General features: G+C 38.4%; 2 protein-coding genes across 3 annotated transcripts in view; both read right to left on the bottom strand.

The window, feature by feature from the left end:
- The window catches only part of LOC114907338 (zinc finger protein 850-like), a 347,786-nt gene that overhangs the window by 54,479 nt on the left and 279,516 nt on the right, over window positions 1-13,791 (bottom strand). The window contains 1 exon segment of the mRNA XM_029242860.1: window positions 6,088-6,437. Coding sequence (XP_029098693.1) covers window positions 6,088-6,437 — 350 coding nt within the window.
- LOC114907297 (zinc finger and SCAN domain-containing protein 16-like) lies at window positions 6,599-12,837 on the bottom strand. Of its 2 annotated transcripts, XR_003796712.1 has the most exons (5): window positions 12,785-12,837; window positions 11,741-12,206; window positions 10,601-10,739; window positions 8,325-8,432; window positions 6,599-6,612 (listed from the first exon to the last, which is right to left on the bottom strand). XR_003796712.1 is itself a non-coding variant. In XM_029242809.1 (3 exons), exons 2-3 carry the CDS (start codon window positions 12,122-12,124, stop codon window positions 10,554-10,556), a joined length of 570 nt encoding a protein of 189 aa, XP_029098642.1. In that variant the 5' UTR covers window positions 12,125-12,206; window positions 12,785-12,837; the 3' UTR covers window positions 10,155-10,553. The 2 variants fall into 2 exon arrangements, 1 of the variants encoding a protein (XP_029098642.1); XM_029242809.1 differs by lacking the exons at window positions 6,599-6,612; window positions 8,325-8,432 and having other exon boundaries at window positions 10,155-10,739.

Below are 13,791 nucleotides of genomic sequence, written 5' to 3'. Positions count from 1 at the left end.
ATTGTTTCTCATATTCCTGAGACTCTTGAATTAATATAGCAAACCAGTCTGAAGATAAAAAGCTAGAAGCTTTATCAAATGGATTATGTCTGGTAGGATGTCTACACTGAACTAACTCAAAGTCCTGGTAGTAGTTTGGGTTTTATGTAAGAAATGGCATAGATTTTTCTAGGAGGTATTGATTTACTTACTCTTCATTTGAAGCCAAACTGTCTGACTGTGATGGTTTTATACTTTTCCAATTGGAGTGTCATGTTTATTTCTTCTTTATTTCTGACTTAGCTTTATCTACTTTCTGGAGGAGCCAGGATGTTCTTTTCCATAGGTGTCAAGAATACTGATCCAAGGGGAAAAATGAATTTAAGGTCAACCCTTGAGTAAGAGAGTGCCTAGAAAGTAGCATTAAGTGTTGATGCAAAAAACTCAACTTGTGCAAGAGTTAGACATTAACGTAACTTATATATGCAGTAGGTGAAGAAATGTTTTAACTTTAAATTATTTCAAAGATTCCAGATTTATTGTGTTGTCATTGCTTTACAAATAAGAATGGTATTTTCTTTCCCAGCTGACTCCTATTGTACATGCAAATCACCACAATAATGTGCATAGCTATTTACATATTTTATGTGACAATGAAATACTAAAATTGTTCAAAATATGGAATTATACATTTGCTGGAGGGTTTAGGATTTTAACCTAGCAGATAAGGCACTATTTCCTCATTCTGAAAAAGGATTTCCTTCCAGCTATGTTTTTATACATTGATACATGGAATATATAACTATTTCTGCATTTTTAGATGTCCTCATATTCATGTTTGTATTTTTATATAGATAGTAAAATAGAATTTGTTTATAATTATCTAACTGTTGATTGTTCTTCATAGGTAAGTTATTTTTAAACAAAAAACATCAAAAGCACGTAATCACTTCATGTCTTTGAGATAAAGTTAAGGCTATAGGAGAGTTTTCCAAGACTATCTACTGAGTGGAGTAGAGAAAAACAAAAAGGCACAATAACTGGATTAATGAAATTTCCTTCCTTGTACCCAGTATTACGGTGATATATAATAGGTTAATTCAACATACATGGGAACTTATGGTTCTTACATATAGAAATTGTTCCATTGCTAATTTCCCCAAAGAGACTTCTGCAGTAAATACTATGAAGTGTGTATTAAAAATAATGCATAAAGCAGGTCTAACCATTAATAAGTCCTCTCATGCAGTGGCATATCCAAAGACCTTTAGTCCCTATTGCTGTGCTATTGGACTTGCCAAACAAACCAAACTTAAAATCTTATTAAATTGAAATGAAATTGTAATCCCGAAGTAACAATCTATTTTTCCCCCTTTTCTTTCCTTCCTCCCCACACCTAACCTGAAATGCCCTGCCTTTTTTTTCCTAATAGTCTTCCATCTGAAAGGACAGCATTATACCTTTAACATTCACTATTTTTCTCACAGTCTTACATGGAAATATCTTGTTATATCCTGCTCTATCCCCAATACCTAAAATAGAGGCGTGGCACATAGCATGCACTCAGTAAATACCTGTTGGATTAATGAATAAGAAGAAAAAGGTAAAAAGTCCTTGGCAGCACAGAACTTAGCCTCACAGAATTGAGGTGGTTTGGAACATAGTGAATGGGACCTACCCTGAGAGTGAGATCTTGATCAGTGTTGTCCAATTAATAGGAATGTAATGTGATCCACCTACGTGGATGTAAGTTTTCTAGTAGCCACATTAAAAATGTAAAAAGATAGGTGAAATTAATTCTTAATGTATTTTATTTAAACCAGTATATCCAAAATATTATTTTAAAATCAATATAATTTATTAATGAAATATTTTACATTCCTTTTTCATACTAAGTCTTTGTAATCCAGTGTGTTTATACTTACTACACATCTCAATTCAGTTATTAAATTTTCATTGGAAGTACTTGATCTGTATTGAGATTACATAAAATTTTGAATGGAAAAAATAGATTCCTATACCCGAAATACTCCAAACATACTTAAAGGTTTTCCAATAACTGAATTGAGTATGTTTTTAAATTTAAATTAAAGTGAAAAAAATTTAGTTCCTCAGTTGCGTAGCCACATTTCAAGTGCTCGATAGCCACATGTACCTAGTGGCTAATGTATTGGACAGTGCAGATCAAGGATAAAGTGTCTATTTGTGGTTGGGTCAAGGGGCAAAGGAGAGGGTAGCAGCAGAAGTATGGTATAGAGAGAAGAAGGTGTAGAAAATCATTTTGTGGGGTAGTAAAGGGGTCTAACAGTGCTGGCCATATATAACATTTCTAAGTTGAATCTTACTGTATATGATGTGGAACGGTCATGGAAATCAGATTATTTTCCTATAGAGCAGTGGTTCTCAACTGGGCTGGCAGGGCAGGGGAGAGATTTTGTCCCTCAGGGAACATTTGCATCTCTTAAGAAATTTTTGCTTGCCACAAGTTGGGGCTGCTGGTATCTAGAGGGTAGAGGCCAGGAATGCTGCTAAACATCCCACACTGCAGAGGACAGCCCCCCACAGCAAGAAATTGTTTGGCTGAAAATGTCAGTAAAACCAAGGTTGAGAAACTGTGCTCTAGAGGATTTGAGTAAGAAAGACTGAGAGATCTATTCTTTTAGAACCTTAGTCTAATTGCCTTGTGATATTACTAAGGGGAGAACAGGTTGTTTTGAAGCATTTCAAAGTTTCTAGCAGTTTCACTGTTGATGGACTTTTTGATTAGACTATAAAGAAATAATTTCATGCTCAGAATGAGATTGTAGACCCATTCAATAAAGATAACATAAATAATATGTGCTGTGCATGTAAGACTCAACGACCTTGGGATAAACTGATCTGTTCACCTTCGTATGGCTGTGGCATATGACCCACTGTCTCAATTATAATTGATGTCAATATTAGAATTACTTGTCACTCTTTTCTTTCTCTATCACCATCTCTTATTTTATCTTTGTTCCTTTCTCTATACCCTTGCTCCTTTTTTATCACTCTCTTTTTGTTCCATCCCCTTCTCCTCTATCTTGTTTCTCCCCTGTTCACCAAGGCCCGTGCATACCTCCGACATCCTCTCCTACCCCAACTCTCATCTGTTTCCTCCCTTTATAGCTGTTGGCTCCTCATTCAAAATCACCAGTTTAACCACCATTCCCCAACTGTATCTGAAAGAACTGCCCCTGTACTCCCTTTAGATGCCTCTTAAAATCACTGTCTGTTCTACTAGTTCATGAAAACTACAAACTACAAGTTGTTGCCTCCTTCCAAAAAAAAGAAAAACCCTCCAAAAAATTTGGGACGAGTGATGCATATGTTTTTGACACAACTATTTAAGAAACTGCCTTCCATGTTTAGGGTTCTTTTAGAGCAGGTGCCATCATTCCAGGATGGCTCTCTGCTAGAACTCAGTGGTTCTGATTACGGCGTCTAACATATTACACCTTCTTTTCGAATAACTGTGGCTGTGATTGAACTCAGAGCTCTTCTTTCTAACTGCTTGCATCCTCACCAATTTTTTTGTGCGTTTCTACAGACTTACTAGGACACTGCCTAATCCTTCATAATACTAAAAACTACTTAGATCTCCTTCAACCTCATGCCTCCTTTGCCTTATGCCAGCAGTTATCCCAGGTCCCACTGGACTTTCTTCTCTTGCCACTATCACTCCAGGCTGTCTCTGGCCCCAAATCTTTCTGTACCTCCCTGACTCTTATCCTTGCCCCTCTGGTCAAGATCAGATGGTGGACACTGTGGTGGCAATTTGGAATCAACACCAGACTAAAAAGGGTAGCATACTCTCAGTGCTCCAAACTACTCTTCACTCAGACTTTGAGGGTGTACAACTCTAAGACTAGAACAATTCTTTATACACAACAGGTATTCAAAACTACTACCTGAATAGAATGTTCAATCATACAGAGTACGTTAGAGGAAAATCAGTCTGTCATCGTTTTTACCCATTTAAGTAAACAATGTTGTGGTAGCCAAGATCATCTTTCTTACCATTGCAGAAGTCTCTAAATTCAAGGATAAGATCAGAAACATGAGTTTCCCCTTTAAAGACTGTGAACAGCTTCTACACATGACAGTTTTTTAGCAAGACTGAAGGTAAAGGGGGAAAAGCTATCATTCATTAAGCATCTAACTTTATTTTTTAGATAAGGATGTTTCTAATACTAAAGATTTAATACTTTACTTTTCATGATCATTAAAAAATCCTTTGTTTCAAATGTTTTGAAATAGTGCTCAGATAAATGAAAAAACAAGTATGAGTGTGAAACTTGATGTCTTAAAATATTTGTATCGGTTGATGTATACATTCAAAGTAAACTTACTTTTATTTTTTTAAAAGGAGCATTATGTTCAAAAGATATAAAAGCTCAGTTTATCTTTATGGTGTTATGAAGAATGATTTAAGAGTCACCTTCCAATAGTAGTAGACACAAAATGATTCTGGTGCTTTTCCTACTCTCAAAGCAAGTATGTGTAATTAGTGTCTTCAGTAAGAGATTAGATCACTTCCTGATCATTTTGGTGATGTCTATTCCTAGAGTCAGTGGTTCGTGGCAGTTTGATGGTGTTGTAAATTTGAACATGTTGGCCTTTGGTCACAATTCCTGTCATGCTATAAAATTCTCAAACTAGTGATGTAAAACTGTCACAAATACGTTCATGAAATGCTAATACATTCCGAAGCCAAAAAGAAAAAGAAAAACTAAATTGTTCACTGTGTCTTAAAGTATTAGTGTCCTGAGAGTCCCAGTTTCTCATTAGTATAGGGTAACTGACAGGGGATGTTACCTTGTAAAGGTAATTACACTCTTTTTATAGAGATGAGGTAGTAAGTTAAGCTTTCAATTTTAATTATTAGGTTATTGTATTCACTTAATAATCATCTTTCTCCAATTACAATACACTCTCTTTCTAAGGCTGAAAAAGTACCACAGAGTTATTTTTTCTAAATTACTTTGTTTTAAGGTGTTTGTATTTTATCTCCTATTGCTATTACAGCCTCTTCAGCTATCTCTCTTGCTACCTTCCTGAACTCAGAATCACATACCAAAGCTGGAAGTTACCTTACTAATGATTGAACAGCAATGTCCTTGAGAAGTTTCTGCAGTGATAAAAAATGGTCTGGATCTGTGCTGTCCATTATTGTAGCTACCAGCCACATGTGGCTACTGAGCACTTGAAATGTGGCTAATGTCGCCAAGGAACTGAATTTTCCACTTTATTTCAGTTAAGTTTAAATGTATATAGCCACATGTGGGTACTGGCTACCATATTGGACAGTGCAGTTCTAGACCAACCTCTCCCGATCTCCCTCAGTTTAAATGACCTGAGATTCAGTAGAGAAGTGACTTATCCAAAGTTACAGATCCCTAACACACTCCATCATGCCCCTTCCCAGCAGCTCCCACTGATGACTTATAGCTTTCCTCTCCATTTTAATGTTTTTCTTAGCCTGCTATCTTTCTGGTGGTTTCCTCTTTTTTTTATCACTGGCAAAGCAAAATATTCCACAAAATTATTATATTCCCCACTTTAAGATAAGGGATATTTAGGCCATTATATCACTAATAATGGGGAAAAATAGTATGGTTTTAGTTCTTAATTTCAAAAGCAGTTTTCATCTATTTTAACTTAATACAGCATACCCGGTGGGCTTCTATTATATCATCTGCACTTGGCAGAATGGGAAAATGAAGGCAGAGAAAATATGAATGTCTTGCCTAAAGTCATACACTGAGTGGCCAAGGAAAAAGGAGCCAGAGTCAAGAGGTAGAATTCACATCTTTCAACCAGGACCAGGAAACATGGTTATTTTGGGCTGCAAGTGAGCAATGCTGGCAGTGGACAAGGCTTTCTGAAATAACTCTTAGTTCCTTCCAAGAAACTGAACTACTTTAGAAATAAAAGGAAATTTTACTCAGGTAAATTCTCTGGTGCCAGAGAAATTTTTAATGATGATTGAAGATTTGCCTACATCAGGATACTCAAGGTCTCCAAGGCAGATTTCTCTGATAACTAATTAGGCCTGAGTGTCTAAAGAACTTTCGTTACTTCCACCATATTAGTAGAGCTTATTTGCCGTATGAATTCTTTGATGTCTAATAAGGGCTGAACTTACACGGAAAGGCCTCCCACACTCATCACATTCATAGGGTTTTTCACCTGTGTGGATTCTCTGATGCTGAATGAGACCTGTGTGCCCGCTGAAATCTTTCCCACATTCTTTACATTTATAGGGTTTCACTCCAGTGTGTACTCTATGATGTCCAATGAGATGTGAGTGTTGAATGAAGGCTTTTCCACATTCGTCACATTTATAGGGCTTCTCTCCAGTGTGAGTTCTCCTGTGTTTACTAAGGTCTGAGCTATGACTGAAACTTTTTCCACAGTCATCACATTTATAGCGTCTTCTTTCCCTCTGTTGCCACTTGAATCTGCCTTCACTGTCAATAGCATCTTTGGATTCAGGATACTGAGGAATAGCTTTGGTAAGTCTGTTGTTTATTTTCCCAAGGAATTCCATGTCTTTGGGTATATCTTCCTTCTGGGACAACTCTTCATTCTTAGTCTTGGTTTTATCACCTGTAACAAATGAACAGTATACAAACAGGTCCTATTCTAGGTTTAAGAAGCAAAAAGCCTATGGAATAAAGAACATGTAAATGTTAAAAATGTGTTATAAAAATGAAAAGTCACATGCAATGCAAAAATTAGATATTTGGCACCATCAAAACATATATTGACAATATAGGGAAGAAATTAAAGAAGAGGCCAGTAAGGAAGATAGCAGGATACATTATTTGTGAATAGATTATGAAGAGAGGAAAAGGCAAAAATGTGGATGAGGGGTTACCTGGCAATCCTGTGCAAATGCAGAGTGGTAAATAGGAACTACACACATGCCAAGGATAACTAAGAGGGATAAACAGGGAGATTAGAAAACAGATGGGGAGGGAGGTAAAATTTCGGGAGAAACATGAGGGGTCTGAAACCTAGGTAGTAAGTGGGAGTAAAACCAAGTAAAAGTGACTGGAGAAGGTAATGGGATCAGGGGTCTGAGAGGAATATAATGAGTTGGAACCATTAAAGGAGAGAAGTATGTATAAATAATAGTTAGCTAAAAGCAGAGAGAGCATGCAGGTCAGGATAAATGGAGGAAGCTAAGCAGGAAGTGACAGTGAATGGTCTGGTGTATGTGCTGGGTGGAATCCTTTTTCTGAAACTGATGTCCTCACTATCATCTCCTCCTGTCTAAACCCTAGCTTGGTGGTTCTCAAACTTTATTGTGCATCAGAATCAACTGGATGGCTTATCAAAACATTGCTGTGCTACCTACCCCCAGAGCTTCTGATTTGATAAGGCTGGAGTAGAACCCTGAAATTTGCTCTTCTTGGTATGACAGACACTGCTGGTCCAGGGACTGCACTTTGAGAGCCACTGGCCTAGCTATTATTCAAGGTCCATCTCAAATGCTGTCTCCTCCAGGAAGTCTTCCCTAACCTCCTAAATCGGATGTGCTCTCTCCCACTTTCTGATCCCCATATCCTCAACCCCAAGCTAAGCATAGAACCTGGCACATAGCAAGTACTCAATAAATATTTGTTGAGTTGAATTCTATAAGAAAATAGGTGTTTTGATGATTTGGAGGGAATAAACCTATTTGGTCTTAATGCTGGGTGTCACCTATTTGGTTATGATGAAACCTCCACCTCAACAGGCCTAGGAATCCCAACTGTAGAACAATCATTTAATCACATATAGTTTTCAGTGGTTCACTCGGTATGATGGAAGAAGCAGCAAGAGCTACTAGAACATTTCAGTTCCTGGGCTGGGTATGGAAAACACTGGCTCTGGACTGAGCGCCATGAACCCCATTCTTCATTGTCATCACAGTGTCCCCATCCTACCAAATCTTCCTCAAATCTTACCGTCCTCCTTACAATATATATTTTTTAATCAGGCAATAAATTTCTTAAAGTTTGGTTATTTGCTCTAAAATGATATTGTTTTGGAATCTAAATACCATATTATCTCAGGCTAGAAATTACAAAGACTGGATTAGAGCCAGAAAGTCCAGATATCAGTCCTGGCTTTGCTGAAAATTGTTTAAATGTTGGCAGATTATAACCGTTTTGGTTTCCTTATCACCTCTGTGCCCTCCTCCTTTCCTATAGTTTGATCAGATGACGAAATGATAAAGCATGTGTAAAAGTATAGCGTGTGGCAGAAGTACTGCTAAGTTAGTAGGTTAATGATCATTAAGCAAATCATAGAAATCAGAGACACCCCCATACCATTAAGAAAAGTGTTTTCAAACATCAACATATTGGCTCAACAGCTTCTTTTACATACTGGAGTCACTGATGGTTGGTTTTCGGTGGCTTACTGATGAAGATGAATATCTTTTAAAAAAGGATACAAAGAGTTGGCACTTGTGGTCAGTTTACCACCTTCAGGGGAATCTACCAGTCCTTAGGATAAGTCTCTCTCCTACAACTTCAGGAGAAGTCTGGAGAAAAATCCCTCACCAGGACTTGAAAAGATTTTTTTTTTTAAAATACAGGGTCAGTTTTCCTTGTTCAGCAATTCAAAGTACAACCCTCTCCCTTACATCTGCAATTGAACAACATAAAGAAAATTGTATGGAAACTGTCAAATGGGAACTTTTCTCATCTCAGGGACCTGCAGTCTACTTGGCCAACTGGAGTTTCAGGGCTTTATGTATCTCTTCCAAGTGCCAGCTATTCCCAGGCTAATAGGATTCTAGGAGATCTTGTTTCAGAACTCACAAAATTAGGAGTATTTCATTTTAGCATCTTCTGCCAGGGCCATTCTTTCAATTTTATTTTGGCATATCCAAGAGTCCCTATCAGTTACATTCCAGGTAAGCCCAGTCCTGCTCGTCACTGAGATGAGGCTATGTCCATAAAGACCATTTGATTACCATATGTACAACTTGCTTGACAGTCTAGAGGGAAAGAACAAGGTTAAATGCTGACTGAAGTGAAACTGGAACAGAGTTAAGTAGACAATCACTTACTGCTACCACAGAGTCAGAGTTGTGGGTTAACAGAACATCCAAAAATTCCCTTTGAAATACCTGACAATGTGCTACAAAGAACTGCAAAACACTCGGTTCTCCAAGTTCTCTCATATGTGAAGATAATTCTGTATTAAGTGACCACTATTATAATTTCCAGGTATGTTTACAGAGACGAGTCCCATTACCCTAGCCAACGGCTAATACTAATAATCTTGCTGAAATGGATACAATGAAAATTTTAAAATGAGATATTGCATAAAAAAGTCTCTCTATTTAACAATAAATTTATTTTAAAAGACACTGGCTTTTTGGTATATTATCATGATGGCTTTAAAAAATTGTTCTACTAGTAGGCAGGAGCACCAGCTTTCCCTCTAACTCCTTATGGAAACTTGGAAAAGTCACAATCACTGTGGGTATATCTGTTTAATTGTAAAATGAGGATTTGGACCAGATATTACATTCTTTTAATAAAGTTGAGAGGCATTTCTTCAAATGTATTTGTTGTAATTTCTGCAGGGTTTTTTTCTTTTTTTCCTTTGGTTTTGCTTTGGTGGTTTTGTTTTTTGTTTGTCTGTTTTTTGGCGGGGAGTATAGTGGTAGTGGGAACACAGATAAAAATTGTGTAAGATTGCCAGGGCTGTACCTTAGAAAAAAGTCATATTAATACTGTTCAATGCAGACAAAGTAGACTTCCCTAAGAAGTCATAGGCCTCAAGGATAGCTAGATTTCATGAGGTATCTTTTGGTAGATTAATCAGATTAAGAAAATACAATTCACATTTTAACTGTATAGTATTCCCTTGAAAGGTTATTTTGGTAGCAGCACATGTGTAAACCTCTATAATTTTAGGTATAGGAAGTGTGTAATTTTCTGGACTTACATTAACGGGAAGCAGAGCGAAACTGTTTCAGAAGTATTAAAAAAAAACAGAAGGAAAGATATCTAGAATTTAAAGTTTTGCATAGATAAGCCATTAGTCATAATAATAATAATTCTCCGTGTTCTCTGCAATACAATTTAGCACAATAGACACGTTAAATTATTATTGCGACCTATTTTATAAGTGCGCGTCCTGTCTTCTCTGAAAGGTGAGGAGAGAAACTTATATGGCTTCTCACAGAAAAGAGGTGAGGATTCCACAGAGTTAAGCTTACTAAAGCTTATTAAAATAGTCTGACTCTTTCAGCTTCTGCCTCCCGATACTCTTGGTAAGACTCATTAACTTCTAAATGCCAAACTCAAGGGACTCTTATCAGTCCTCATCTTGTGTTCTATTAGTAGCATTGATTACATGTGGTAAACTCCTCCCCCACCCCTTGGGCCAAATAGCAGCTTTTAAGACTAATGAAAAACTGAAATACAGTTCTTTCCATGATAGGGCAAGGGTAGGAAGGGAGATAAGATCTTCCACAGTGAGGTGAAGGACAAGCAGGAAAACTTAAAAGGGAGATGAAAGTGAGAAAGCTCCTCTCTAACCTAAGGAACCAGCTCTTCCCTCATAAACACAGACTCCTGCTCCTTACCAGTCCTTTGGGGCTCCCCAGATTCCTGCTCCTGCTGGGTCTTCTTGGGATGGAGCTGGATAGTCAGTGACTCATGTGGCCTTCTCAAGGGGGGCAACTTGTCCAAAAGTGTGTCCTGTCTTTCTGAATTGGCTGGGACCTGGGAACAATGAAGTATGATTGGGCTTGCAAGGTAGATTTTGTGAAAGAACTGAAAGAACTTCAGAGAAAGATCAAAAGAAGCATGTGCCAGGGACCAGGGCCATGGAAAAGAGGACAAATTCTGATGCAACTGCAAATGGCAATAATGACTAAAAACGAAGAGACGCAGTCTAATCTGTACAGTTCAGGACACTGGAGAAGAAAATTCGGTGCCTCTAACAGTGATCTGCAGAGGTCCAGAATCAGAGTCTGAGGACTTGAAAGGTACTTTAAAGATCATCGAACCCAACTTCCACCAAATGGGGGCATTTCTTCTATAACCATGTGGTCCAATATGATAGCCACTAGCCAGATGTGGTTACTGAGCACTTGAAATGTGGCTAATACAAATTGAGATATGTGAAGTGTAAAATACATTCAAATATTGAAAACTGAAATTAAAAAATGTAAAATACCTCATGTTTAATATTGATTACATGATTACATATTTTTGGTTAAATGAAATGTATTTAATTTCACAAATGTGGCTACTAAAAATTTAAATCACATATAGGGCTCACATTATATTTAATTACCATATATTAAATGTATATTTAATTACATGTATTAAATGTGAATGGGTCACAATTAGACCATGCTGTTCTGTATTATCCTTATTATCTACTTGAACCAAACCTTGAAGGGGAGTTTTTTATTACAAGGTAGCCTATGTTACGTATAGGTAACCATGAATGTTAGAAAATTGTTTGTTTTCCTGATACCTTTTTGCCTTCCTACAGCTTCTCACTGATCCTAGCCTTCCAAACTGACATAGAATCAGTCTAGTGTCTCTTTTTACTCAGTCACACTTCAGTTATTTGACACTGGCAGTCAGTCCCTAAGCCTTGTTCTTCTCTAGGGTAACATATTAAATACCTTCAGGTGTTCTTTCATATGCTTTTTGCTTTGGCTTGGTCTAAACCCTGCTCTCTCACAGACAAATGACCGCCCCCTTCCCACCTGCTTTCGAGGTTCATCAAGCTCTCTCTCCAGATCCTCCAGCACAGTCACCGCCTCCTCTCCAGTCTCTGGATGGTGTGCCTGCACCCATGCTTGCAGGTCCCTAGGGAGAATGCTCAGGAACTGTTCAAGCACCAGCAGGTCTAAAATCTGCTCCTTTGTGTGGCATTCTGGCCTCAGCCACTGGTGGCAAAGCTCCCAGAGCTGGGTAAGAGCTTCACGGGGTCCAGGTGCATCCTGATAGCAGAGCTTCCTGAAGTGCTGCCTGAAGAGTTCCCTTCTGTGAGGACTGTACTTTTGTGAGATGGAGTCCTGTCCCCCATAATGGTCTGCCTTAACTATTAAAAGTCCTTTTTGTTCCTCAGGTTCCAGGGATGTGGCCATTCTGGGCTGTTTTTCAGGAGATTAATCCTCTATTGGAAATGATTCAAGGAGAATCTCTTAGAATCTTGTCTCAGAGAAAAATCTGTTACCATAGAGAAATGACAAAAGCTGCTGTGAACATAAACACTGATAAAGGGAAGCAACCAGAACTGAGTAGAGAAAACAGTCTGACAGGAGGCTGTAAATAAGAACACTGAAGCAGGAACATGCATTTGAATCTGGGCTGTTGTGTAATTTAGAGCAAGTTACTAGCTCCTCATCTGTCAAAATTATCGTGTTTCTCATAGGGTCGACGTGTAGATTAAATAAGTATGCAAAGTCCTTGGCCTGAGAGCAAGCACTAAATAAACGCTAAGTATTAACAGCGTTGTTAAAAGGCTCTTTCATTCCACAACCTGAGATGTACGGGTCCCTAGGATGCAGTGGTTGTGGGGTACATGCGCCAACTCAGGAAGGGGCTTAGGATGAATGCCCTCGCAGAGCAACTCGTAACCAGTGTTCCCTTTCGCTCCGTTCTCCCGGGATGTCGGCCCAAGTCCTCTCTCGTAGCTATGTCTGGAGGGAGGGGACAGCCTGTGAGGGGGAGGTGTGGGGAGACAGTTGCTGCAGACCACGACTATGCCCTGCCCCTCCTCCACCCAGGAGCCGGGAGAGACTCACCTCGCGCCGAGAGGTACAGGTGCGACAGCTAGCGTCTTTTGGGCGGCCTGAACAAAGGTCAGACTCAAACCGACCAATCGGCGCTGGGTCGCTGTCAGCTGGGCACTTCCGGGCCGCTCTAGGAAGCCTCGCCTCGGTGGCGTCCGCCGGGCTGCCCACCCTCAGCTCTAGCCCGCGGAGGGCCCGGTTCCTGTACATTGGACTGGTGGGACTTAGGCGCCCGCAAGCTGTTTTTTTTGCTCTTAAAAAAAAACTTTTTCCCTCTCAAGATTTTCTTCCCCCGCTTAATTATTAAATAAGTAATATGGGTATGTAATGCATTCACATGGTTCAGTGTTTAAAAAGAATTATAAACTATAGTGGAAAAGAATCTAAAAAGAATATAGGTATAACTCTGCTGTACACTCGAAACTAACACAACACTGTAAATTAAGTAAACTTCAATAAAAAAGATTAGAAAAGAAAAGGATAACTGGCCCCGCATCTAGATTTGACAACCATTTTTCGTGACATATGCTATATCATTCCATAGGTATATTACGCAGGTTTAGATTCCCTCACCCTCACCCCCAAATACACACACCCATACACAAATGGTAACAGTTCTGCAACTTGATTTTTTTTTCCCCTCCTACTAACTGATTTTGGAGATTGTACATAAAGGGCTTCTTCCATCTTGCTCTTTTTTAAAAAGTATAATCACATAGTATTCAGTTATGCCATAATTTATTAATAATTACACTATTGATGGTCAAGTAGATTGTTTCCATTCTTTTATTTTTCAAACAATGCTGCAATAAATTACTCTGAACATCATAATTTCTTGTGTGTAAGGATAGTATATATTCCTAGAGAAAGATTTACTAGAGCACAGAGTAGGGGCATTTGTACTTTTCTTAGTGCCAAATTACTAAGCATAGAACGCATCTGCGATGTTTACTTATACTTGCCAACGCAATGTTATGAAATATTTTGAACTTTGCCAAGCTGATGGGTAAGAAAAGCTT

Source organism: Monodon monoceros, unplaced genomic scaffold (assembly GCF_005190385.1).
Source record: "Monodon monoceros isolate NGI ecotype Baffin Bay Population unplaced genomic scaffold, NGI_Narwhal_1 Super_Scaffold_3, whole genome shotgun sequence".
Classification (NCBI taxonomy): domain Eukaryota; kingdom Metazoa; phylum Chordata; class Mammalia; order Artiodactyla; family Monodontidae; genus Monodon; species Monodon monoceros.
This window is presented reverse-complemented; position numbering and strand designations above follow the sequence as displayed.

Bases quoted from the DNA above. Each gene is read 5' to 3' on its own strand.
- LOC114907297 (XM_029242809.1), bottom strand. From the start codon at position 12,124: ATGGCCACATCCCTGGAACCTGAGGAACAAAAAGGACTTTTAATAGTT. The intron at 10,740-11,740 runs GTGGGAAGGGGG...CATTGTTCCCAG, and splicing joins TTGATGAACCTCGAAAGCAG to GTCCCAGCCAATTCAGAAAG.